The sequence below is a fragment of the Balaenoptera physalus genome (genome assembly GCF_965194825.1).
Source record: "Balaenoptera physalus genome assembly, chromosome: 11".
Classification (NCBI taxonomy): domain Eukaryota; kingdom Metazoa; phylum Chordata; class Mammalia; order Artiodactyla; family Balaenopteridae; genus Balaenoptera; species Balaenoptera physalus.
In genome coordinates, this window is record NC_138896.1 from 22755271 (window position 1) to 22780991 (window position 25721).

At 39.4% G+C, this 25721-nt stretch overlaps 2 protein-coding genes and 2 pseudogenes across 10 annotated transcripts in view; 2 read left to right on the forward strand and 2 right to left on the reverse strand.

Moving 5' to 3' along the window:
• Positions 1 to 25721, forward strand: part of LOC309638942 (olfactory receptor 2H1-like) — a 148240-nt gene that overhangs the window by 62074 nt on the left and 60445 nt on the right. The gene's annotated exons all lie outside the window — the stretch shown is intronic.
• On the reverse strand, positions 9478 to 14794 carry LOC309638932 (putative olfactory receptor 2W6 pseudogene; annotated as a pseudogene). The gene has a single exon. The product of its transcript is annotated as a putative olfactory receptor 2W6 pseudogene (transcript).
• On the forward strand, positions 14806 to 18352 carry LOC309638934 (olfactory receptor 7D2-like; annotated as a pseudogene). Its single transcript has one exon. The product of its transcript is annotated as an olfactory receptor 7D2-like (transcript).
• The window catches only part of OR11A1 (olfactory receptor family 11 subfamily A member 1), a 46255-nt gene continuing 42219 nt past the window's right edge, over positions 21686 to 25721 (reverse strand). For all 5 annotated transcript variants that reach the window (XM_082415483.1, XM_082415484.1, XM_082415486.1 and 2 more), the window contains one exon: positions 21686 to 22722. In XM_082415483.1, the coding sequence (XP_082271609.1) occupies positions 21696 to 22685 (990 nt within the window). In that variant the 5' untranslated portion in view covers positions 22686 to 22722 and the 3' untranslated portion in view covers positions 21686 to 21695. The remainder of the gene's footprint in view (positions 22723 to 25721) is intronic.

Here is a 25721-nt window from a genome sequence, read left to right on the forward strand (position 1 = left end):
TGATGACATTCCTACATCTAGGTTCCATCCAGTGCCCAGGGCAGAGCTTGGCATGTGAGAAGATTTTGGCGTCAGCTTTCGATTCACCAGTTATTCAACATTGGCCCATAGTCATCCAGCCTGAAAACGTCATTCCTTTTTCTTGGGTCCTGCAAAAGAGAGGTGGGGAGCTAGCAGTCATCCTGCTTATGAGGTGAGTTCCAGAACATATCTTTGAAATGATGGTACCAAGAACTGATTTTTAGTTGTTATACATATGAATATTAAAAAAAATAGACCTAAGTGAACATTGGTCTGTATTATACCTCATATATCTATGGGAGGAGAGGCCAGCCCTCAGTATTATAAGGCCAGCTTTCCTTGTCAGCCCCTTGTACATCTGGAGCAGATGCTAAACAATTCATTCATTTATTTATTCATTCATTTAATTCATGCATTCATTCATACAACATTTGTTGAATATATTTTAAGTGCCAGATAATTATTCTGGGCAGTAGAGATATAAAGTTGAAGGACGTTTGGCTCCTGCCCTCAAGGTACTTCAGTCTGGTTGGGGAAACAGACTAGGACATCTGTGATAACATTCCAGTGTGATGAATACCATGATAGAAGCAGGTACAGGGTGTTGTGAGAGTAGGGTCAGAGGTAAAATGGGAATAAAATATTTGGCTTTATGTTTGAGTAAATGTATAGGGTACAGAAGAGAAAAGGGTTTGAGAAGCATTGTGCTAGACTGTGAGCTTTTTGAAGCGAGGGACTGTAGTTATCCCTAGAACACAGTGACATATGATTCATGTTTAATAAATATCTGTTGTATGATCACTGAAAAAACCCATGTGTATACCAGTCTCTTATTTTAGGTGTCGCCGCTTGTCTACAGTCTATAGATAGCATCATTGCAATAATATACACTTGATCATTGAACAACACATGTTTGAAATGTGTGGTTCCACTTACATGCAGATTTTTTTCAATTGGTACATGGTACATGATCTGCGGGAGGATGTAGAACTGCGAATATGGAGGGCGGACTGTAAAGTTACGTGTGGAGTTTTTTTTTTTTTTTATGGCTGAGTAGTTTTCCGCTGTTTATATGTACCACATCTTCTTTAGCCATTCATCTGTTGATGGCCATTTAGGTTGTTTCCATGTCTTGGCTATTGTGAATAGTGCTGCTATGAACATGGGATGCATGTATCTTTTTGATTATAGTTTTGTCCAGATATATGCCCAGGAGTGGAATTGTTGGATCACATGGTAATTCAGTTTTGTTTTAGTTTTCTCAGGAAGCTCCATACTGCTTTCCACCAACAGTGTAGGAAGATTCCCTTTTCTCCACAGCCTCTCCAGCATTAGTTATTTGTAGACTGTTTAATGATGGCCATTCTGACTGGTGTGAGGTGGTACCTCATTGTAGTTTTTTTTGTTTGTTTTGGCCACGCCGTGCAGCATGTGGGATCTTAGTTCCCCAACCAGGTATCGAACCTGTGCCCCCTGCATTGAGAGCTCGGAGTCTTAACCACTGGACCACCAGGGAAGTCTCTACATGCGGATTTTGACTGGGCAAAGGGTCAGCATCCCTAACCCCCTTGTTGTTCAACTATACTGTGTTTATATTGAGGATACAGTAAGTCCTCTACATACGAACGAGTTCTATTCTGAGAGTGCGTTCATAAGTCCAATTTGTTCTTAAGTTCAACAAAGCTAGCCTAGGTACCCAACTAACACAATCGGCTACATAGTACTGTACTGTAATATGTTTATAATACTTTTCACACAAATAATACATAAAAAACAAACAAAAAATAAAGAAAACATTTTTAATATTACAGTATAGTACCTTGAAAAGTACAGTAGTACAGTCCAACCGCTGGCATACAGGGGCTGCCATCTAGTGAACAGGCAAGAAGAGTTACTGACTGGAGGAGGGAGAGGAGGTGGGAGATGGTAGAGCTGAAGGATCATCAGCAGTAGGAGATGGAGGGCAAGCTGCGATTTCACTAATGCCTGATGTTGATGGCACAGGTTCTGGTTCCTTGCTGGATTCAATTCTATCTACCCTCTTGAGAAAAAACGATCCAGTGATGTCTGGGTAGTAGCTCCTTTTTTCTCATCATAGATGACACAGTAGCACTGGATTGCATTCTGAACGGCTGCTGCAACCTTCATGTACCGTTCTACGTTCGGGTCCTGTGCCTCAAAACTAACAGTGTCTTCTCAAATAAAGAAAATCCCCTTGCCATTTCCTGCTTCATGAATCTCTTCGGTTTTTCAGTTACTTCTTCTTCTTCTTGACTCTCTTTGTCCTTTCTCTGGGCACGTTCGCATCTTTGAAAGTTCGCAACTTGAAGGTTTGTATGTAGGGGACTTACTGTAAACTTTATTTTGGATTTTGCTGAAGAGATTATTCCTAGAATAGGTAGAATCTATGCCAGAAGAGCCTTTGCATTCTTGTTAGGGAGACAAAATAAATATGTGACCTGATTAGCTAAGATTTAACAAAATAGCATATGTAACAACTCACATATTAGTACACAGTGAACAGTAATTTTTAAGAGAACTCAAAGACAACTCAGTCCTTGTTTGACAAGGGTTGGATCAAAGTTAATCAGGGGAGGTTTTCTACAGGAGGGGTGTTTAGGGATTTATATATATAGAAGAGGAGTTTAGAGTTATATTTTGAAAGAAAATACTGAAAATAATCTAGCAGTCAGAAGAGAATGTATTCAAAGTGAGGTGTGTGACATTAGGCCAGGGCTAAACAGATTCTTTGAGTTGCATCTCGTTCTTGAGCCTCTTTGGTGGGATCACTGCAGATATAACCTATCTTTTAGTTCCATTTTGTTCAGTTTGGAGGGCACTCTGAGGTTATAAATCCATATCTTTACGTGCTTAGATTTTCCATTTTATTTTACCACATATTTTATTTCCTTTTATTTTCTACTTCAACTCATTTTCCTTTTCCTTTTCCTTTGTCTTTCTTGGATAGCACTATCCCAGTATTTCTTAATTTGGTCTTGTGTCTTGCCCATAATGTTTAAACAATGTTTAGGCTTAGAAAATGTCTCACCATAGCCCATTTTTCTTCTTCCATATAATTACCATCCATTTTTTTTCCCCCACATGAGTGCAATAAACAAGTGACATTTTCTTCTTTTTTCTCCCTCCCTCCCTTCCTTCCTTTCTTCTTTTCTCCCCCTCTCTCTCTTTAGTGTCCAGTGTTAAGACCAAGACTGGAGGTAGGGAATCAACTGAAAAACTATGTTTTGAAAATGAGCAGTCACATTGGGTCATCTTGACAAATAGAAGAATCAGTGTGGAAAATCCACAGAAGCATTGAAAGATAAGAATAGAAATTCTAGGAAGGTAAAAGACAAAGCTAAGAAAATCCTCATTTCAGAACAAAAGATAAGGATTTAGAGGAAGGCTTGCACATAAGCTTGGAGTATACCAGGTATGAGAGAATTTTGAATGGGCACTGTTTCTTTGAATATAGCACAGGTTGTAAAAACATCTGTCGGCAGTCATTTTCTCCATGAGGAAATAACATACCAAAGAGAAGCCTTGTGAATGTGATGAATGTGGAAAAGCTTTCAGGGTGATTTCAGCCCTCACTCTACATAAAAGAATCCACGCTGGGGAGAAACCTTACAGATGTGAAAGTATGGGGGAAGGCCCTCAGCCGGAGCTCTGCCCTAACCCTACACAAAAGAAACCACAGTGGGGAGAAACTGTGTATGTGCAACCGGTGTCACAAAGCCTTCAGTGGGAGCTCAGCTCTTAGTAAACACAAGAGAATTCACACTGGAGGAAAACCCTATGAATGTGGGGACTGTGGGAAATCCTTTAGGAAGAGATCGACCCTAACTGAATGCTGCTGAATCCATAATGGGGAGAAACCCTTTGAATGTAAAGAATGTTGGAAGACCTTTAGTAGCAGGTCAGCCTGTTCTCAGCATAAAGGGATTCACAATGAGGGGAAATCCTATGAATGCAGTGACTGTGGGAAAACCTTTAAGACCAGGAGCTGCCTTACCATGCACCAGAAAATCCACAACGGGAAGAAGCCTTATGAATGACTGTGGCAAGCCCTTCCAGTTTAGGCACTGCATCAGAGGATCCACACTGGAGAGAAGCCCTATGAGTGTGCAGAATGTGGAAGGCCTTCAGTGGGACTTCAGACCTTACTAAACACAAAAGAATCTGCACTGGAGAAAAACCCTATCTGTGCCAAGTGTGGGAAGGCTTTCGGTTGCAGATCTGACCTTATCAAACATAAAATAATTAACAATGGGGAGAAACCGAGTGGTTGTAACCAGTGTGGGAAGACCTTTTGTGGGACGTCAGATCTTACTGAACACAAAAGAATCCACAATGGGGAGAAGACTTATGAGTGTCAAGACTGTGGAAAGGCCTTCAGTTATAGCTTGGGCCTTAGGCACCACAGAAGAGTTCATACTGAGGAGAAACCTTTTGGATGTAATGAGTGTGGGAAGACCTTTCATCAGAACTCAGCACTTAACGTACACAAAAGAGTCCACATAGGAGAGAAACCGTATAAATGTGAAAAGTAAGAGAAAGCTTTCAGAGTGAACACAGATCTCAATGGGCATAAAAGAAGAACACATACTGAAGAGAAACTCCCTGAGTGTGAAAGTGAAAAATTAAGTCCAATGTTCTTTTCTCAGCCACATCCACATCTACCTCCCTGCCCTTACTTTGAAACCAAGGAGCCGTTACTTTTTTGGGGAAACTTAACCCTATTTAACATTGTATCCTGCCTCCTGGTATTCTCAATTGCTCTTACCTTACCCTACTTTTTTCCGTACCTCTTAATAACTTCTAATATATATTTTATTTATAATGTTTATTTATTATGTGTATTATCTTGTCCCTCTGCTTGAATATAAACTCCATGAGGACAAGGAACTTGGGCCCTTGTTTATTGAGATATTCTAGGCCACTAGAACCTTGCCTGGTAAATGTGGCAGTGGGGGACACAATAGATAACTTTTGAATGGAATGAATTCTTGGTTTCCATGCTATGCTTTTTTCTGGGTTGCCTTTCAGTGTCTCCAACTGTTCCTTTCCTCTTGCCTTTGCTGACTCCTTTAGGTTCCCTTATTCTAAGTTCTGGCTGAGTATCAGTATTCTTTAGGCAAGGGGTCTTAATTGCCAGTATCTTCTCCTGACCTTCGCTCCAATCCTGTTAAACTCAGTGATGCTCTGCTATCAACTCTATGTCAACAATATGTTTACATAAACCACACACATGCTATTTCTCTATTCATTGGGGGCATTTCAAGGCAAATCATGGAATGGGAAAAATAAATACCTGTGTTTATACCACTCTCTTGCCTGAAAGTCTTCTTCCTTTTTTTAATCTCAAGAACGTCAGCAAGTCCTGTCAATGCTATATTTAAAATATATCCTGGATACATTTCTCACCATCTCCATTTAGGTCATGCCATTGGTCTCCCTGCAGGATAGACGCCAGACGGACTCTGCAGAGCAGCCAACCAGATTATTTGAAAATGCAAATCAGATGATGTCACTTAAAATTCTCCAGTGGCTTCTCATCACTCACTTCCCACTTTTATAAAACATTTTGCCATATTTACTTCGTCTCTCTCTGAACCATTTGAAAATACGTTGAAGATATCATGATACTTATCCCTAAGTACTTCAGCATGCTTTCCTGAGAATAATGGCATTCTTTTTCACAGTCACAATACCATTCTCATACCCAAGAAAATTATTGATTCAATAATACATCTAACATCCTGCCCACATTCAAATTTCCCCATTATCCTTGAAAGTCTTTTATAGCTGTTTTTTTCCCCCATCAGTCAGAATCCAGTTAAGGTACACACATTGTAATAGTTATGTTTCTTTAGTTTAGTTTAATTTAGAACTATGCTTTCTAATACGGTAGCCTCTAGTCACATGTAGCTACTGAGCTGAATGTGGTTAGGGTGATTGAGATGTGCTTTCAGTTAAAATGCATATCAGTTTTGATTTAGTACAGAAAAAATGTAAGATACCTCAGTTTTTATATTGATCACATGTTGAAATGACAATATTTTAGATATATGAATTAAATACAAATGATTAAAATTAATTTCAGATGTTCATTTTAAGTTTTAAAAATGTGACTACAGGAAAACTTAAAATACATATGTGACTTGAATTTGTTGCTTACATGATATTTCTGTTGTATATTGTGGAACCAGAACAAATCACTCACCTTTTTCTTTCATGGCATTGATTGTTTAAAGAGTCCAGGCAATTTGTTTTATAGAACATCCTACATTCTGAATGATCACTTTTAGAATAAGAATTATAGTATGTGAAATATAATGCCTCTCATGATTAGCTTTTTCCCCTGCTGTTCCCATAGAAAGAATCTCCTACAATACTGCCACTTGCTCCACACTGACTTTCTTGCTGTTAGGCAAACACGTCAAACATATCCTTTGCGATTTCCTGGGAATTCTCTTCCCCATAATTTTCACAAGACTGACTCCCTTACTTCATTCAGGTCTCTGCTCACATATCACCTACTCAGAGAGACCTTCCTGACCACCCTTCCTAAATAGCACTTTCCATCATTGTTTCCCCTTACCCTGCTTTGCCTTTCTTTTGTAAATTTCAGTTTTTATTGAGATATAAAATTGTAGGATATTTAAAGTGTACACTGTGGTGATTTGATATGTGTATGCATTGTGAAAGGATATCACCCTCTCCCCGCCCATCTAGTTAACTAATATACCATCACCTCACATATTTATTCTTTTTTGGGGGGAGAGGTGAGAACATTTAAGTTTCACTCTCTCAACAAGTTTCAATTATAAAATACAGTGTTATCAACTACAGTCACCATGTTTTACATTAGATCCTCAGACCTTATGGCTTGTGGGATCTTAGTTCCCCAACCAGGGATGGAACCCGGGTCCATGGCAGTGAGAGTGCAGAGTCATAACCAGTGGACTGCCAGGGAATTCCCCTTGTAACCTTTTATAAACCTCTCCCTATTTCTCCAATCCCAGCCCCTGTCAACCATTTTTCTACCTTGTTTTTTTCTTTTTAATTCCACATATAAGTGATATCATACAGTACTTGTTTTTCTCTGGCATATTTCACTCAAGGTCCATCCATGTTGTCACAAATGGCAGGATGTCCTTCTTTCTCATGGCTGAGTAATATTCCATCTTATATGTATATATATATATATAAAACATCATATATACCATATATATATATATATATATATCACATCATATATACCACATCTTCTTTATCTACTCATCTGCTGATTGGCACTTAGGTTGTTTCCATATTATGGCTATTATGAATAATACTGCAATGAAAATGGGGGTGCAGATATTTCTTTGAGATTCTGTTTTCATTCCTTTGGATATATACCCAGAAGTGGGATTGCTGGATCATATGGTACTTCTATTTTTAATTTTTTGAGGAATGTCCATACTTTTTTTCATAATGGTTTATACCAGTTTACATTCCTACTAGCAATGCACAGGGTTTCCTTTTCTATATATTGTCACCAACACTTGTTATTTGTTGTATTTTTGATAATAGCCATTCTAACAGGTATGAGGTGATATTTCATTGTGGTTTTAATTTGCATTTCCCTGATGACTAGTGATGTTGAGCATCTTTTCATGTACATGTTGGCCATTTGTATATATTCTTTGGAAAAATGTCTATTCAGGTCCTCAGCCCATTTTTAAATTGGATTTTTTTTTTTTTTTTGCTGTTGAGTGTATGAGTTCCTTATATACTTCAGATGTTAACCTCTTAGCAGATATGTGTTTTGCAAGTATTTTCTCATATTTCATAGGTTGTCTTTTCATTTTGTTGATTTTTTTTTTTTACTGTGCTTTTGGGGTCATACCCAAAAAATCATTTATTTCCCCCTTTGTTTTCTTCTAAGAGTTTTATGGTTAGGTCATAACATTTGAGTCTTTAATCCTTTTTCAGTTAATTATTGTGAGAGGTGTAAGATAGAGGTCTAGTTTCATTCTTTTGCAGGTGGCTATCCAGTTTTCCCAGCACCATTTATTGAAGAGACTGTCCTTTCGCCATTGTATGTTTTTGGCTCCTTTATTGTAAATTAATTACCCGTATATGTATGAGTTTATGTCTACGCTCTCTGTTTTGTTCCATTGATCTATGTGTCTGTTTTTATTCCAGTACCATACAGTTTTGATTATTATGGCTTTGTAATATAGTTTGAAATCAGGAAGTGTGCTGCTTCTTGGAAGTTTCTTCTTCCAAGATTGCTTTGGATATTTAGGTTCTTTTGTGGTTCCACACAAGTGTTAGGATTGTTTGTTCTATTTCTGTGAAAAATACCATTAGAATTTTGATAGGGATTGCATTGAATCTGTAGATTACCTTGGGTAGTATAGATATTTTAACAATATTAATTCTTATGATCTATCCTTGAGAATATTCATGTGTGTTTGAGAAGAATGTGTGTTCTGCTGCTCTCGGATGAAAGGTTCTGTAAATGTTAAGTCCATCTGGTTTAATGTGTAGTTTAAGTCCAACTTACACATAGAGAGTTGAGTGTGAGGGTTGAGTTACTTTTAGATGTTTTTCCTTTTTGCTAACAGATTCAGAAAAGGCTAAGTCCATCCTTGTCAATTACTTCTGATACTCTTCGCATATGAGGTTCCTAAGGGAGCTATATAAAAGGAACAATAGTCAAATAGGACTAATTACAATAGTTAATATTTACTGAGCACTTTAATTACAGAGCATACTGAACACTGTGTGCAGTATTTTTCTTAATCTTCTGTGTGGCAATGAGCAGAATTATTCAAAAGTGATCCTGGGATCTCACTCTAGGTTGCCTAGGAAAGGAGCTAGCTGGAACTGGGGTTTCCCCCTCCTCCTGGAAGGAGGGGCTGCACCTAAACTCAGTTTACCGTAGGACCAGTGCCTTACACTCCCTAACAGGAGGCGCTACAACTTTCCACAGTATCCATGGTCTCCAGGTGCCAGGTAGCTGGCTCTCTTCAAACAGCTGGCATCTAAACCCAGATTGGCAACCAAGTAGTCTTGATGTCTCACTAAGAAGTAGCATTCAAGTTTACTTTTTGAGAAGGTATGGCAGTTGGGTCAGGACTAGAGCACTGACCCACTGCATGTCAAACAGCTTGGCCTTGGCCCTAGTTCACCTCTCCATGGGATTATGAGAGGACGGAGGCACCTTGCCTCTCGTGCCTGACTCTTGGTTTCTGTGTTTCCCCAGTAAATCTTGTTCTTTGGTTCTCACTGTGTGATGTTGCAGAATTTATCCTAAGGCCTGTTGTACCACATTCTTGCAGCAAATTTGAGTTAGAGATGCTGGGGGTATGGAGAGGGTGTGGATGGAGAGCGCCATCTTCTGGGAAAGAGTGTAATGAATTATAAAATGTGTGTGTGTGTGTGTGTGTGTGTGTGTGTGTGTGTCTGGGGTCTGGGGAGGGGGGTGTGGGTTGGAGGATTGATTGATGAAGGAAAAATTGTCCGACACTACGGAGACGGGGATCCCCAAGGAAGAAGAGGGCACAGTGATCAGGGTCTCAAGGACCTCACACCCAAACAAATTTGGCCAGTTATTGGGCTGCAAGCTCTGTGATGAAGATGGATGAATTTCAAACTGGAAGACCTGAAAATGAAGATCTGCTACTCAGGGAGATGGAAGGCAGGGCTCATTGGGACACAATTGTTATGAAAAAGCGGGGAAGGGAATCTACTTCCCTATAAGGACCATTGTGACCTCTGCGGAGATCTGAAGTATTTAGTTCTCGTTACCATGTCAGTGCTTATGCCTTGAAGGACCATTTTTTTCAATAGCAACACCTTGTGGCACTAAGCCGAAATGGCAGTAGTGGACTTAGGGGTCCTTTCCTGGTTGGGTGTGCGAACTGATATAAACTCATTTTTGGAATTTCAAATTTGGAGATCATTCTGGGGGAAAGGGAGCTCAAAATGGAGAGACGTTCTGTTAATATTGCAGTTGAGGGCTAATGAATAAATCGGAAAATAATGACAATAAAGAAAAGCAATGGGCCATATTTGTACTCAGAGTTCATGAAACATTTCTTACCAGCAGGATACAATGATAGCAAGGATGGAAACTTTTCTTTTGATATATCAGTTGGCGCACAAGAGCTTAAAACCCATCATTTTCATGTGGATATTGTAAATGGGCACCTAAAATCTTAGATAAAAATAGGTTAAAGTTATGTTATTCTTTGACAGTATTTCCTTTGTTTATACTACTGTATCTTAAAAAAAATTATAAAATCTCTTGAATCCTCAACTCCAAAGAAAATCTATATTTTTATAGACTAGTGATAATAATTAGTGTCCTCTTTAAGAAGTATCTGCTTTTTCTGACAAATGTCAAATAGCTAATATTATTCTCTCTCACAAAGGAATTTTTTTTCTGTTAACAAAGGTCTGCCTTTGTTTAATAGAACTGAAAGAACAGATGAGAAATAGCCTAACATCAGTTTAGCCCAAATTTTGATACTACAGGCAGATAGTGGCTTACTTTGCCTTTGAAATGACATAGCAATGGCACTGTAGATGTGAGGAATCTTTCACTTGCAGAGAAGATTTTCAATCTCTGAAATGACCAACTTGTAGAGAAGTTTATTTTATTCTCCAGCATAGAGATCCCCAGATTTTGAGTGTATGTACCAGTAAAATAAAGTGAAAAAAAGGGAGCAAACATGAGATTACTAAATTTTTATTTTGTCAAGTCAGAGCATCAAGCCCCTTTCCAATAAATCACCATCTACTACCACCATAATTCAACAAAAGAAAGAACATTATAAAGCCAAAGTGCAAGAAGATAGTATTAAATAAGGAATAACCTTTTATATTGACTTCATTTAACCTTAGTTGAAACTTCTTATTTTTCTCCTTTCTCCAGATTGGCGGGAAAAAAAAAGTTGGACTGGTCATGACCTGGAGTCTGACACTCAAGACATTTGGAAAGTACTTCTCTAAAAGCTTTGAGAAATCCTTATCCACCTTCTTTCACATATCTATCAGGAAGGAAATTAAAATCTATAAAACCACATTAATTTTCTGTTTAGAGACATTCAGTGTCTCCCTATTCTCTACAACAGTGATTCTCAAACTTTAGCCTTATTGAAAAACATGGTTCGCTGGGTCCAAACTCATTGTTGATTCAGTAGGTCTGAGGTGGGGCCCAAGAATTTGCTTTTGTAGTAAATGGCCAGGTGATGCTGATGCTGCTGGTCCAGGGACCACACTGCCCTACAGGGAAAAGCCTAAACTCCTTAATAGGCCATATAAGGGTAAAAGCTAAGCTCTTATAACAGATCCCAAAATACAGTGGCTTAATTAATATTAAATAATATATGAAACATTTTTCTCCCGTAATAATCTAGAGGCTTTGCTCTGCTGATGGAGTTGTTCTGTTCCCATCTTACTGTTCCATTCCCTCTTAGGGTTTTTGTCAGAGTAGGTACCCTTCACGTTCACATTCCAGCCAAGAGGAAGGAGAGGGTGGAAGGTGAGAGCAAGTGGCTTCATATTTGAGATGACCCAGAAGTTGCACACATCACTTCCCTGGAATTGTGTTGATGGAGGCCAGGCTAGGAAATGTAATTAGTAGCATGGTAGCCCTACGCTCAGTTAAAACTTGAGGCAGAAGGTGGAATGGGTATTGGTGGGCTGTTAGTTTCCACCAGAGGCTCCTCTGGCAGTAACAGGTGAATGAAAGAGAGTGTTATTTCTAATAAAAGTGGTACATCGGGGGAGGAAAGAAGTTCAGTACAATCTTACATTAGAATAGATGCTTATGAGAAATCTTTCCTCAGTTCTTTGTACATTACTGTACTTACAACATTTCATAATTATATGTTTATTTATCTATAGTCCCTGATTAGTCCCTGATTAGTCTTGAAACTTTTTAAATGCATGAATTACATTTTATTTATATATTTGTATCTCTGTCTCCTTATCATTTCTCTCTTCTTCCTATTTATTTACAAGGTCAGTACCTAGTACAATTCTTGGTACATGGTAAACACCCAAGAAATGCTCTTCTAATAAATGAATTGATTCATCTTCCGTTGGAAAAGGTCAATATTATTTCTTTAGCTCTCTACATTCTGATTTTTCCATCTAATTCATGACTTTGCTGGCCCTTTTTCTATCCACAGTATTCTCTTTATTGCACTCTTCACATCTTTCTTTCTTAAATTGTAGATCAGAGGGTTAAGGCTGGGTGTGACAATTGTGTAAAAGAGAGTAAGGAACTTCCCCTCATCTTGCGGGGAGCTAGTCTGCGGCTTCATGTACGTATAAATGATTGTTCCATAAAACAGAGTTACTACTGTGAGACAGGAACCACATGTATTAAGGATCTTTCACCACCTTGCTGCTGACTTGATCCTCGTGACAGCTTGAGTGATAACTCCATATGAGATCAGAATTAGTGATAGAGGTACTAGAAGAAATATACCACTCCAAGAGCAAAGATAACAATCTCAATTACTTTTGAATAGACACAAGCCATCTCGATCAACTCTGGCATCTCACAGAAAAAATTATCCACCTCCCTGTGCCCACATCTTGGCAACTTCAAAGTCAAAGAGCAAACAATTAAGGCACTGCCAAGACCACCTAACCAGGCAGTCAACACCATCTTCTGGCAAAGCTGAGGGTGCATTATTACTGTGTAGTGAAGAGGTTGACAGACAGCAGCATAGCGGTCACAAGCCATCACAGCCAAGAGAAGACATTCTGTGTCTCCCAAGTCAAGGGCAAAGAATTGGAGCACACACCCTCCATATGTAATGGACATTTTTGGACCCCATAGATTTACCAGCATCTGGGGGATAATGCTAGTTGTATAACAGAGGTCCAAAAAAGACAAATTGGATAAGAAGAAATACATGGGAGTATGGAGCTGGATGTCTAGGTAAGATACAAGAATGATAGTTGTGTTTCCTACCAGAGTTACAATATAGAAGATGAAGACAACCACAGAGATGATGTGTTCTAATTGGGGCTGATCAGAAAAGCCCAGAAGGATGAAGTCTGTTCTGGAACTTCCATTGCTGGTTTCCATTGTTCCTTATGAAAGGCTAGGAGACAATACCATAAAAACAAAAAATAGTGTCAGCCTTAGGTAGAACTAAAAATCTGCAAAGTTTGTCATGAATATCCAAAGCTCACTTATTTGCATGCTTTCTCCCGTTTTGGAACACCTCTTAACATATCTCCTGTGTTCATTTCCCAAAATCTCTACATATTTAATCATATCCAGAGTGGTTTTTTTTTTTTTTGGCCACGCCATGAGGCTTGCGGAATCTTAGTTCCCCAACCAGGGATCGAGCCCGGGCCCCCAGCAGTGAAAGCCGGGAATCCTCACCACTGGACCGCCAAAGAATTCCCCAGAATGGTTCTAAAGATAATATACATATATTTGATTCGCTTTGTTGTATAGCAGAAACTAACACAACATTGTAAAGCAATTATACTCCAATAAAGATCTAAAAAAAAAAAAAAGTTAATACGTCAGACCCAATCACACTGAATTGTGAATCATTGAAAGGGCTTAATATTCTGTGTCACTCATGGTTTTATGTATTTTGATTAAGTAATAAATCCATAAAGTTAATTATATAACTTTAAGAGTGGGTTATATTTTGAGGAGTTGTTCCTCCTTGAAACTATGACATAAGCATCACTTGATCACACAAATATTTTTCTTACAAAGCTGTTGAGCTTGAGATAAAAGTTAAATGACACTTTCCTGGGGTAAGCTCCACCATTTGCTAACAGCCACTTTCCATATTCACTTCCAAATGTCTACATCTCAACCTTTGTAATCATAATCATCATCACAACCAGGCTCCTCCTCTTTTTCCTCCTCTTCAACATTACAGACACTGTTGTTCCTGTATCATTTTTATTTTTTATTTTTTTGAATTTTATTTTTTTATTTTTATACCGCAGGTTCTTATTAGTTATCTATTTTATACATATTAGTGTATACATGTCAATCCCAATCTCCCAGTTCATCCCACCCCACCCTCACCCCCCCCCTTCTTGTATCAGTTTTGATGTTCTCTCCTATACTGCCCTTTTGTTTGTACATGTGTTTTTGATGCCAGGAAAAAAATCCTCCTTATTATCAACCTTTATTTACATGTACAGAGGCTGTATATTTCTTTGAATACCTTTTATGAATCCTATTACACCATCTAAGTAGCCTTATTGATTTGATGCAGAGTTAAAAATTGAACTAATTCCAGAAACTTTTGGTCACCACATATACATAGCAACAATCTGTTTTAGCTCCTATTCACTTGGCCATTCAGCAAAATTAACAAGGCAGTTAATTCAAACAAAAAGCAGTTTATTAAACAATCAATGAATTGTTTTTCCCCACGGAGTTTACTAATTACATGAGTTTATCCTCTGGTTGCTTTGGAACTCTATAGGTAAAACTATCACCTAATTTCAACTCTAAAAGAATACAGATAAGGGATAAAATTACATCAGTCTTACTATTTCTGAATACTGTATCATATTAAACAGATGGAATGTTTACTGAGTTAGTTTATGAATTTTGTAATGCATATAATCTCTGACTGTGAACTTCAGACCTAGGGTACTTTACATTTATAGTGTCTTTGGGGCCAAGGAATAATAACCTATTTGTTGCAGTTGTAGTAAAATAAGGTAAAGATAAATTACCTACAGTATATCATTGTAATAAGCATTTTAGTTAGAACATGAGCTTAGAAGGATGAGCAAGAGCTGACTGAGAGCGAAGAGAATGAACATGGTGCATATAAGGGAATGCAGTGCAGCCAGTGTTTCTGGGGATCAGATGATGAGTGGACTGTGGTGCAAGATGAAGCTGGTGAGACACCTTGAGGTCAAAACCAGAGGAGCTGGGACTTCTCTGGTGGCACAGTTGTTAAGAATCCACCTGCCAATGCAGGGTACACGGGTTTGAGCCCTGGTCCGGGAAGATCTCACATGCCGCGGAGCAACTAAGCCCGTGTGCCACAACTACTGAGCCTGCACTCTAGAGCCCGCGAGCCACAATTACTGAGCCTGCAAGCCACAACTACTAAAGCCCGCGTGCCTAGAGCCGGGGCTCCACAAAAAGAGAAGCCACTGCAATGAGAAGACTGCACACTGCAACAAAGAGCAGCCCCGCTCGCTGCAACTAGAGAAAGCCCACACGCAGCAACGAAGACCCAACGCAGCCAAAAATAAATAAATAAATAAAAATAAAAAACAAACAAACAAACAAACAAAAAACAAATGAGCTTTGTAAGACATGGCAGGGTATTTTTCATAATAGCGATGGTTTTCTAGAGACCCATTTTTTAAAAAATTTTATTGAAGTATAGTTGATTTACAATGTTGTGTTAATTTCTGCTGTACAGCATAATGACTCAGTTTTGCATATATTCTTTTTCCTATTCTTTTCATTATGGTTTATCACAGGATATTGAATAAGTTCCCTGGGCTATACAGTAGGATTTTTCTCTTTATCCATCCCATATATAATAGTTTGCTTTGCTAATCCTAAACTCTCAGTACTTCCCTCCCCCATCCCCTCTCCCTTCTCCTCCCTTTCCCCCTCCTCCTTGGCAACCGCAAGTCTCTTCTTTTTTATTTTTTTGCAGGATCATAGTTCCCTGACCAGGGATTGAACCCAGGCCACGACAGTGAAAGCACCGAGCCCTAACTAATGCACCACCAGGGAACTCCCACAAGTTTGTTCTCTATCTCTGTGAGTCTGTTTCTGTTTCATAGATGTATTCACTTGTGTTATATTTTTAGATTCCACATATAAGTGATATCGTATGGTATTTGTCTTTATCTTTCTGACTTACTTCACTTAGTATGATAATCTCTAGGTCCATCCATGTTGCTACAAATAACATCATTTCATTTTTTAATGGCTGAGTAATATTCCATTGTATATACAAATACCACATCTATTTTATCCATTCATCTGTTGATGGACATTTAGGTTGTTTCTATGTCTTGGCTATTGTAAATAGTGCTGCTATGAACATATGGGTGCATGTATCTTTTCAAATCATAGTTTTGTCTGAGTATATGCCCAGAAGTGGAATTGCTAGATCATATGGCAACTCTATTTTTAGTTTATTGAGGAACCTCTGTACTGTTTTCCATAGTGGGTGCACCAATTTACATTCTCACCAGCAATGTAGGAGGGTTGCCTTTTCTCCACACCCTCTCCAGCATTTATTGTTTACAGTTTTTTTTTGATGATGGTCATTCTGACCAGTGTGAGGTGATACCTCACTGTAGTTTTGATTTGCATTTCTCTAATAATTAGTGTTGCTGAGCATTTTTTCATGTGCTTTTTGGCCATCTCTATGTCTTCTTTGGAGAAATGTCTATTTAGATCTTCTGCCTATTTTTCCATTGGGTTATTTGTTTTTTGGATTTTGAGCTGCATGAGCTGTTTGTATATACTCAAAATGGATTAAAAACCTAAATGTAAGGTCAGATACTATAAAACTCTTAGAGGAAAACATAGGCAGAACACTCTCTGACATAAATCACGGCAAGATCTTTTTTGATCCACCTCCTAGAGAAATGAAAATAAAAACAGACAAACAAAAAAACAAATGGGATCTAATTAAACTTAAAAGCTTTTGCACAACAAAGAAAACCACAAACAAAACAAAAAGACAACACTCAGAATGGGAGAAAATATTTGCAAATGAAACAACCGTCAAGGGATTACTCTCTAAAATATGGAGACCCATTTTTAAGCAAAGAAGTGACATGATGAGATTTTCTTTTTTTGAAAAGATAACGCTGACTACAGTATGGAGAATGTATTGGATGGGGCAAGATCCATGTTAAAACAGTTAGGAGGATAACCGTTCTCCAGTCATCAACAATACCCTGAACTAGAATAGTGACTGTGTAGGTGGGTAGGAGCATTTACTGGACCCCTGCTATATGCCAAGCACTAAGCTAAGTACTGAGATGCAGCCTCTGCTTTGAAAGACTGGTAGTCTTATGAAGAAAACAGATTCACGAACAAGTAGTTAAACCATCAATCATACAAAGTTTAATTAAGAAAACTCCTTTACACTTTAATAACTCCAGGAAGTCTCTGTTGTTTCTCATTCTCTTACCTTTATGCCTCCTTACTTTGACCATCTTTTATGAGGTCCAACTCTTGTCCTCATTGCTGTTTTAGTTTTTTATCCATTCCTCATATTGGTGTCATATGGAAAACCCATTGCCAATAGACAGGATCCAAGGTTCTATCTACCTGTAGCTAACAGTGAGTGAATCCTCCTCATGCTGACTCTTTTCATGTAGCACATCAAGATGGCAGAATGAACTGTAGCAAGAACTCTGACTTTGTCCTCTCAGGGCTGTCCAGTGACCCAGACAAACAACAGCTCCTCTTTGGTCTCTTCCTGGCCCTCTACTTGCTGAGTCTCTTAGGCAACTTGCTACTTCTGCTGACTATTGGTGCTGACATCCACCTCCACACCCCCATGTACTTTTTCCTTAGCCAGCTCTCCCTGGTGGACCTCTGCTTCACTACCAAAACAGCCCCCAAAATGCTGGAGGCTTTGTGGACCAGCAATGGATTGATCTCTTTTTCTGAGTGGGTGGCCCAATTATATTTCTTTCCACTTTTTGCTGATATGGACAGCCTGCTTTTGACTGCCATGGCTATTGGCCACTATGCTGCCATCTGCCATCCTCTACACTATCCACTCCTAATGACTCCTTGCAGATGTGGACTACTGGTGGGTGTGTCATGGGGAGTGGACCACTCAGACTCTTTCATCCAAACCTTGTTGCTAACCTGACTGTCACTCTATACTAATCTAGAGATTCCCCACTTTTTTTTGTGATTTCAGCCCACTCTTACAGCTTTCTTGCTCTGATACCCACCTCAATGAGGAACTATTGATGGTTCTGACAGGACTTTTAGGAATCAGCCCTCTCCTCTGCATCATAAGTTCTTATGCCCATATTTTCCTTGCTGTAGCTAGGGTCCTATCAGCACAGGGTAAAAAGAAAGCCCTGGCCACATGCAGCTCGCACCTCTCCATGTTCATTCTCTTCTACAGCACAGTCTTTGCCACCTACCGGAAGTCCCAACTTCTCACATCTCTGGGGAGCTGGTTGCTGCTGTCATGTATACCCTGGTAACTCCGACTCTCAACCCCTTTATTTATAGTCTGAGAAATAAGGATGTGAAGAGTTCACTGAAAAGGGTTCTGGGTATGGAGAGTTCTTGGGATTAGGGATAACCCCCATAAACAAGCATTTGGGAAAAATCTCTCTCCACTTCACCACCACATTTACAAAGTGCACCAATTAACATCAAGATTTTCACAGAGCATTACATAATCTACTGGAAAGAAAACTCCTGAAATAGAAATCAGGAGAACTAAGTTCAAGGTCTCTCCTTGCCCTCCATGTATAGGGGCCAGTTTTGAATTTCACCTGGGGAATTCCCAAGGTTGTGAATCAACACATGGGCAATCCCACTGACCTAAGAAAGCAGAAATCAGAATTTGGGAAACCTGGGGCACCTGAAGCAACTGAAAGTTGTAGGATAGGCATAAGAGAAGAGAGATCGTTGCAGAGGACACCCCAAAATTACATTTGGGGGCAGATGTTGTAGCTGTGACTGATTTCCAGGTTGTACATGTGAATGGAAAGACCCTTTGAGAAAGAAGCTTCTACAGAATTGAAATAAAATAAACACTAGAAGAAGAGCAGGGCTTGGGGAAGAGCAGTACCAGGAAAGTGTGCTGTTCTGGCCCTGCTAAACGGGGGACAGCCTGTTAACACCTCATTAATATCCTTGTTATCAACCTACCACTCTTAAAGTCTAAGCGTTAAGAGTAAAAACCACATCTTTGAGTAAGGTCTACTCTAGACCTGGCCAAACACAGGCTAAAGCCACAGCCCTGACTGTGCCCACCAGGAAGAGAGAATTTGGAAGCTGAGTCATGTCACACAAGAGAGTGACACCATGGGCTTTCCACAAATCCATACTACCAAAGCATAAAACCAAGCCTACTCAAGTTCAAGATGATCCTCCGTGACTTGAAATGTCTGCTAGAACAAAAACTAATCTTCTGAAGAAGAAGATGACAGAATCCAGAGTTTCCACAGTGATCTGTATTCAGACAAGGAATTATTAGTCATACAAATACATGGGAAAATCTTATCAATATTCAAAAGAAAAGGAAGTCAATAAAAACTGAACTTGATGTGGCCCAGATGTAGGAATCCACAAAGATTGTACAACAGCTACAAATAAATTCAAAACATGAAAACAAAATATGTTCAAAGAATTAAATCACTTGAGCATTAATTATCAACTTTTATCAATGGAAGCTAAAAATATTAGGTGAAAGACTGATGGAGAACTGAATAATACATGGATCAGATGGATGCCACTTATGGTCAAACAAAAGTGGTGGCAGTGATGGGTGGCATCACTAAAAATGGGACAACCAAACATTGTGTGCCTCATGATATAATGCAGTAGAAATCGCAGCAACTTTGTGTTATTCTGCTAAAAAGCTAACCAAGATCCAATTAAGCTTCTATCTCAATATCAGTTTTGTAGTGTAAGTGCCTGATAATTACCTTTTTTAATTGTGATGCAAGTGCCTGACATTAAGCTTTTGATTGCCAAGGCATCTATTTCAAACACATTCATCTCAAATAAAGATATAGTCAACTACACAACTAGATAAAGAGCCAGGCCACCCCACCCATGAAGTTCCCCTTTTAGAAAACTCTGGGTGACCTCAGTTAACTGACTGCTTGAGTGACTCTGCTTTTCCCTTCTTACTCTTTAATTCTTGGTCTTGCATTTTATATTCACCAATAAATAGTGAACCCACGCAACCCTAGGCACCCCACCCTCGATCCCAATAAAGGCAGAGCCCCAGGTCCATGCTCTCTCTCTCTCTACCTAAGATCTCTTTGTGTGGCCCCAGGTATGCTATGTAACCTCCAGGGCCTATGGGTAATAAACCTTGTTTTTTCAAAGTTCCCTGATGATTGTTGCTGAGGTGCATCCTGCAATCATAACAAGAACCACAATGATCATCCCAGCCCCAGCACTGGCTCTGGTCAGGGAAATAAATGTTGGTGGGGGCAGGTGAATGCCCAGGCATTCCTAGCTGATGGCACCACTACACCATCAATAGGCTGAGACCGACACAAAACAAGTTTATATAAAATACAAGATATAGGAGTATATGCCAAACAAAACCATAGGTCAGCAGAAAGTCTAATTTAGAATATGGAACATTCTAGAGATAACCAGATTTCTCCGGTAGGTTGAAGGTAAGAAAAAAAGAGGGGAGAAGGACTGCTGTGAAATAAGGGACTAAGAAACATAACAAGATACATTGTGTGAATCTTGTTTACATCTTAATTTTAAGAATTTAAAGATAATTGGAGAAATTTGAACATGGTCTGTGTATTAGATGACATTGAGGAAATGTATATTAAGTATCATAATGTCAGGGTCAGCATGTTTTTTTCTTTAAATGCCTTTATCAATCAGAGAGCATATTGAATACAGTTGACCCTTGAACAACACTGAGGTGAGGGGCAACAACCCACTGAGAAGTTGAAGATTCACCTATAACTTAGAGCTGGTTCTCCGTATACATGGTTCCTCTGTATGTATGAGGTTCCCTATCCCTGGATTCAACCAACCACAAATGCTGTGCTGCTGTGGTATTTACTACTGAAAAAAATCTGCATATTAAGTGGACCAGTTCAAACCCATGCTGTTCAAGGATCAATTGTACTTGCATGTAGAACAATTACTTACATGACTCACACAACACAATACTTACACAACATCTGGAATTTGCTCTAAAATTTTTCAGAAAAAAAAAGGAGCTTCAGGCAGTTGAAATAGGATTGGCAAATGTTGATATTGAAGCTAGATGATGGCTGTATGGGGTTCATTATAATGCTCTATATACTTTTGTGTATATTTGAAATTTTCTACAATAAAACAGTTAAACAATTACAATGCATTCAGCTTTAAATATTTTTAATATGCATGTCTTTAAACCTGGCAATTCAACACCTAGGAATTTATTGTAGGAAAATCTAGATGTTAACTATATTTGCATGGTGAAAGAATTGAATACAACTAAAAATTTTCACAATAGAAGATTATTTAAACAAATCATGTTTAGCTATATTAAAAAGCTCAGAAGAATAAATAAGTACGTATTTGTCAAAATAAAAAGAGGTTCAAGACATAGTAGTCAATGGAAAACTAGATTACAAACTTCCATGGTTCAACTTGTTTTATACATATACACCCAAGTAGCCAAGATTTCTAGATTTGCTTTGTGTTGCTATTTTTGTACATCTATTTCCTATAGTAAATATTCATAGATTATTTAGTAAAGAAATAATAAAATATTAAAGTAAAATTTTTAAGTTAGCACTTCAAAATTATTGCTCTACAATACTCATTTTTCACGTGAGTATGATAACTATAAAACTTTTCACAGAGAGAAATGTCAGAACAGAGCAAAGTTATTTCTACCCAACCAACCCCAGAAGACATCCCAAAGTCCAAATAAAATCTTTACCACAATCCTCCTTCAATCAATTGTTTCAGTTTGCTTAACATAGAGAAGCCTCTGTAGTGCCTGATGAACCTCCTTATTCCTCAGGGTATAAATCACAGGATTGAAGAGAGGGGTGACCACAGTGTAGAGCAGGGCAAAGACCTCGGAGAGGAGCTGGGAGTGGACAGCAGAGGGTGCAATGTACAAGACCATGAGGGTGCCATGGAATGCGGACACTACAGCTAGGTGGGAGGAGCAAGTGGAGAAAGCCTTTTGCCTGCTGGCCCCAGCAGGAACTCTCAGCACAGCCACCACGACCCAGGCATAAGATGTCAGAATCCGTCCAAAGGGAACAGTGAGGCAGATCACAGAGAGAATGAATGTTGTCATCTGGGCTACACTGGGATCTGAGCAGACCAGGCTCATCAAAGGCATGAAGTCACAGTAAAAGTGGTCAATGTGGTTGGGGCCACAGAATCTCAATTGCACCATCAGGACTACAACCAATCCATCTGCCATGAAGCCGGAGAGCCACGCTATGACCACCAGCCCCAAATACCATCCGGGCCCCATCAGGAGTGGGTAGCAGATTGCCAGGTAGTGATCATATGCCATGACAGCCAGTAGGAAGCATTCAGCCGTGGCCAGAGAACCAGAGATAAAGAACTGGAGCAAGCAACCAGCCACAGAGATGGCTGCCTCCTGCAAGAAGCCCTTCAACATTTTTGGCACTGCTGTGGAAATACAGAGGATCTCCAGGAAAGACAGATCAGCCAGGAAGAAATACATGGGTGTGTGGAACCTCTGAGAGCTAACCATCACCACAATGATTAACATATTCACTAGGATGATAGAGGCATAGCTGAGAGAGAACGCAATAAAGAAAAGGAGATGCAGTTCAGCTATGACATAGAAACCAAGAAGGACAAATTCAGTAACCGTTTGGTTTCCTATGGAGACAATTTCCATGAGGATCATCCACGTTTCTGCTCGGCAGTAATTAAGGGAGAAATTTTCGTGCATCTTTGTATCTTCTACACCAAGCCTGAGATAAGTAGAGCTAAAATGAAAAAGGCAAAAGTGAGTCTCCAAAACAAGAGTTGTTTATACAAGTCCTCATCTGTCCCCCTTTTTAGTTGCTTTTACTCCTTTTCCAACTCCTATCCTTCCCTGCATTCCTTAATTGTACGTTCTTCAAGACTCAAGAGAATTTATCCAGACTCACAATTTCCAGTCTTCAGAGCCCTTTAACCTATTAGTCCAACCTAACATTTTTATGATATAATAAATTCCACCTTCCCAATCTCTAACCAGTCATAGAGCCTTCTGCATGTGCAATAGTGTAACGCCCTGCAAATGCCTGCTTTACATGTCCTATCATCAGCTTGAAATCAGCATGATCAAAAAACAAACTATTGTATCTTCCCTGACCACAACCAGCTCCACTGTGAGTGGTTTGAAAATTCTGCCTGATACCCAAGCTTGTTATATTGTAGTCATCTTTATCTTAATACTGTCTCTCATTCCTCAAGCACTTTATCTGTTGTTGCTTGGAAAATTCTTATCTATTCCCTCTTCACTATTCCACCATTAGTCTCAAAACCTCTTTATGACTCTCTTAGCACAATTATAGACTTAAAGTCTCTAGACTACCCTCTCCCTTATCAAAATAATCTTCTTTATATTCTAGTTTCATACAAGATTTTATAGTACAAATGTGATAATAATGTTGAGGAAAGTGTAGTCATGGTAGTAGAGAGAGGCCAAACCCAGACAAGGAGCTGGGGGGTGTGAGAATCAAGGTCAGAGAGGTTCCCTGAGGAAGTAGTTGTAGGTTAAGTTTTGAGGTAAGAGTTGACCAGGCAAAGGATAGGAAAGTGAGCATAGCATTCCAGGCAGAAGAGGCAAAATTGAAAGCAAAGATGTGTAATTGAGTGAAGAGCTAAAAATGGTTCTGAGTACCTGCAAGGAAGATCTCCTATGCTATCCAAAGGGATGTGTGTGTGTTTTTATTAAAAACAATGAGAATACATCAAATGATTGGAAGCCGAGGGGAAAGGTACAGGAAAAAATGCAGGGGTGTGTGTGTGTGTGTGTGTGTGTGTGTGTGTGTGTGTGTGAGAGAGAGAGAGAGGTGTCTCAGAATGTGCTAGCAGAGTTTGTGAAAATAGGGTTGTCATCTCCACAATGAGACTGCTCTTGGGAGTGTTTTAAAAGTTCACTCATGTGAAAACTATTTTCAAGTCATAACTATTTCCAAGTCCTGTATTTCAGACCACCACATTCCCCACTCTATTTTTCAATGGGTTGGGGAAGTGGGGTGAAAGAGGAAGATAAAGAGAAGGTAGTAGTATGTGAGGATTATAGAAAATGGGAAAGGTTCAGTGGAAGACGCTGCAGCACTGGGATTCCAGAGGAAGACTGTGGGATTTCTTTAAATTGCTTTTCAGAAAGAGACTTTTTGACCCTCTGGGTTAAACGAAGTGTGTTACTGATCAGAGGAGAAAACTCCATAAAGACCAGTTCTTTAGTTTTTTTTTTTTAAAGGATCTGTGAACTAAGCTGTGAACAATTATACAAAAATAGGAAACTCACTTGAAATAGCACTTCTAAAAAAAAAAAAAAAACTGTAAGCAGAATATGTGCCAAGGTTTTCTGAAGAGTTCAGAATATTGAAATTTCCCACCTTCAACTCCTCCCTTCTTGAGCTCAATGTGAAATTATGTAGGACATTGATTAGAAATGTCACACGTGTCACCCTCCACTCGCCAGAGCCATTCTCTCCTCCTCTCTCCATCTCCTTTCCTAGCTCCCAGATTCCTTTGGCTTTTCACTGGAGGTCCTTCCCTTTATTGCAAAGGAGGGCTGACAATTGCGAAGAGGGGAGGGGCCCCTGAGAACCAATTGCCCATTTACTGGAGAGCAGCCTTAAATGAAAAAGAAATATCAGCCCCCTGAAATACTTGTCCTTTTCCAGAGGAGGTTCCTGAACTGTTGGCTTCACCAAAAGTAGAGCAGAAACCAATAGTCATGGGAACCCACCTTTCCATCTCCATAGGGGCTAACGCTCTCCACCAAGCATCCCATCCCCCAATTTCCAGTCTCTTTCCCAGAACTCATCACAAAATTCTCCTGAGTTTTCTGCAGCATCCCTAAACCACCCCCTCCAATAGTGGTCCTCCCAGAAGACTGCTCTCAACCCTTCTGCCCCACCCTCCAGCTTTCAGACCCTTTCACCATCCCAGAAAACTATTTCAATTGAGACAGCCCTTACTAGGAGTGTTTTATATGGATTATCAAAGACTTTAAGGGAAAGAAAGCTGGCATGTTGTTACAAACATTTGGCTAAGGCTTCATAAATGAATCAAAAAGAATGGCTGCTGTTTTACAAAACACAGAGGAGGATGCCAAGTATGAGCAAAGACACTGAGGCAGGAAGCAACCTAGGGTTTCAGGGCAAAATAAGGAAATCTGCCTAAAATGGCCCCCAACCATTAGATTATCTAAATGTTGTGTGTATCAGTGATTGATGATATATGTATATAGTTTACTAAGGAGTCTCAACGTATGGATTGTAAATGTGCAACAGTTTTATTTCTATCGTTACTGCTACAAACTGTGCTGTTTACTCCCTCCCTTTCCACTGGGTTGCCAACTGCCTAATGACCCTGAATCAAATTCCCTAATTTGTCAGTCATGTTTAGCTTTAAAAATGTTCTCTGGGATTTCCCTGGTGGCGCAGTGGTTGAGAATCTGCCTGCCAATGCAGGAGACACGGGTTCGAGCCCTGGGCTGGGAAGATCCCACATGCCGCGGAGCAACTAGGCCCGTGAGCCACAACTACTGAGCCTGCGCGTCTGGAGCCTGTGCTCCACAACAAGAGAGGCCGCGATAGTGAGAGGCCCGCGCACCGCGATGAAGAGTGGCCCCCACTTGCCACAACTAGAGAAAGCCCTCGCACAGAAACGAAGACCCAACACAGCCATAAATAAATAAATAATTTAAAAAAAATTATGAATACCAACTCTTAAAAAAAAAAAAGTTCTCTGGCTATTAAGA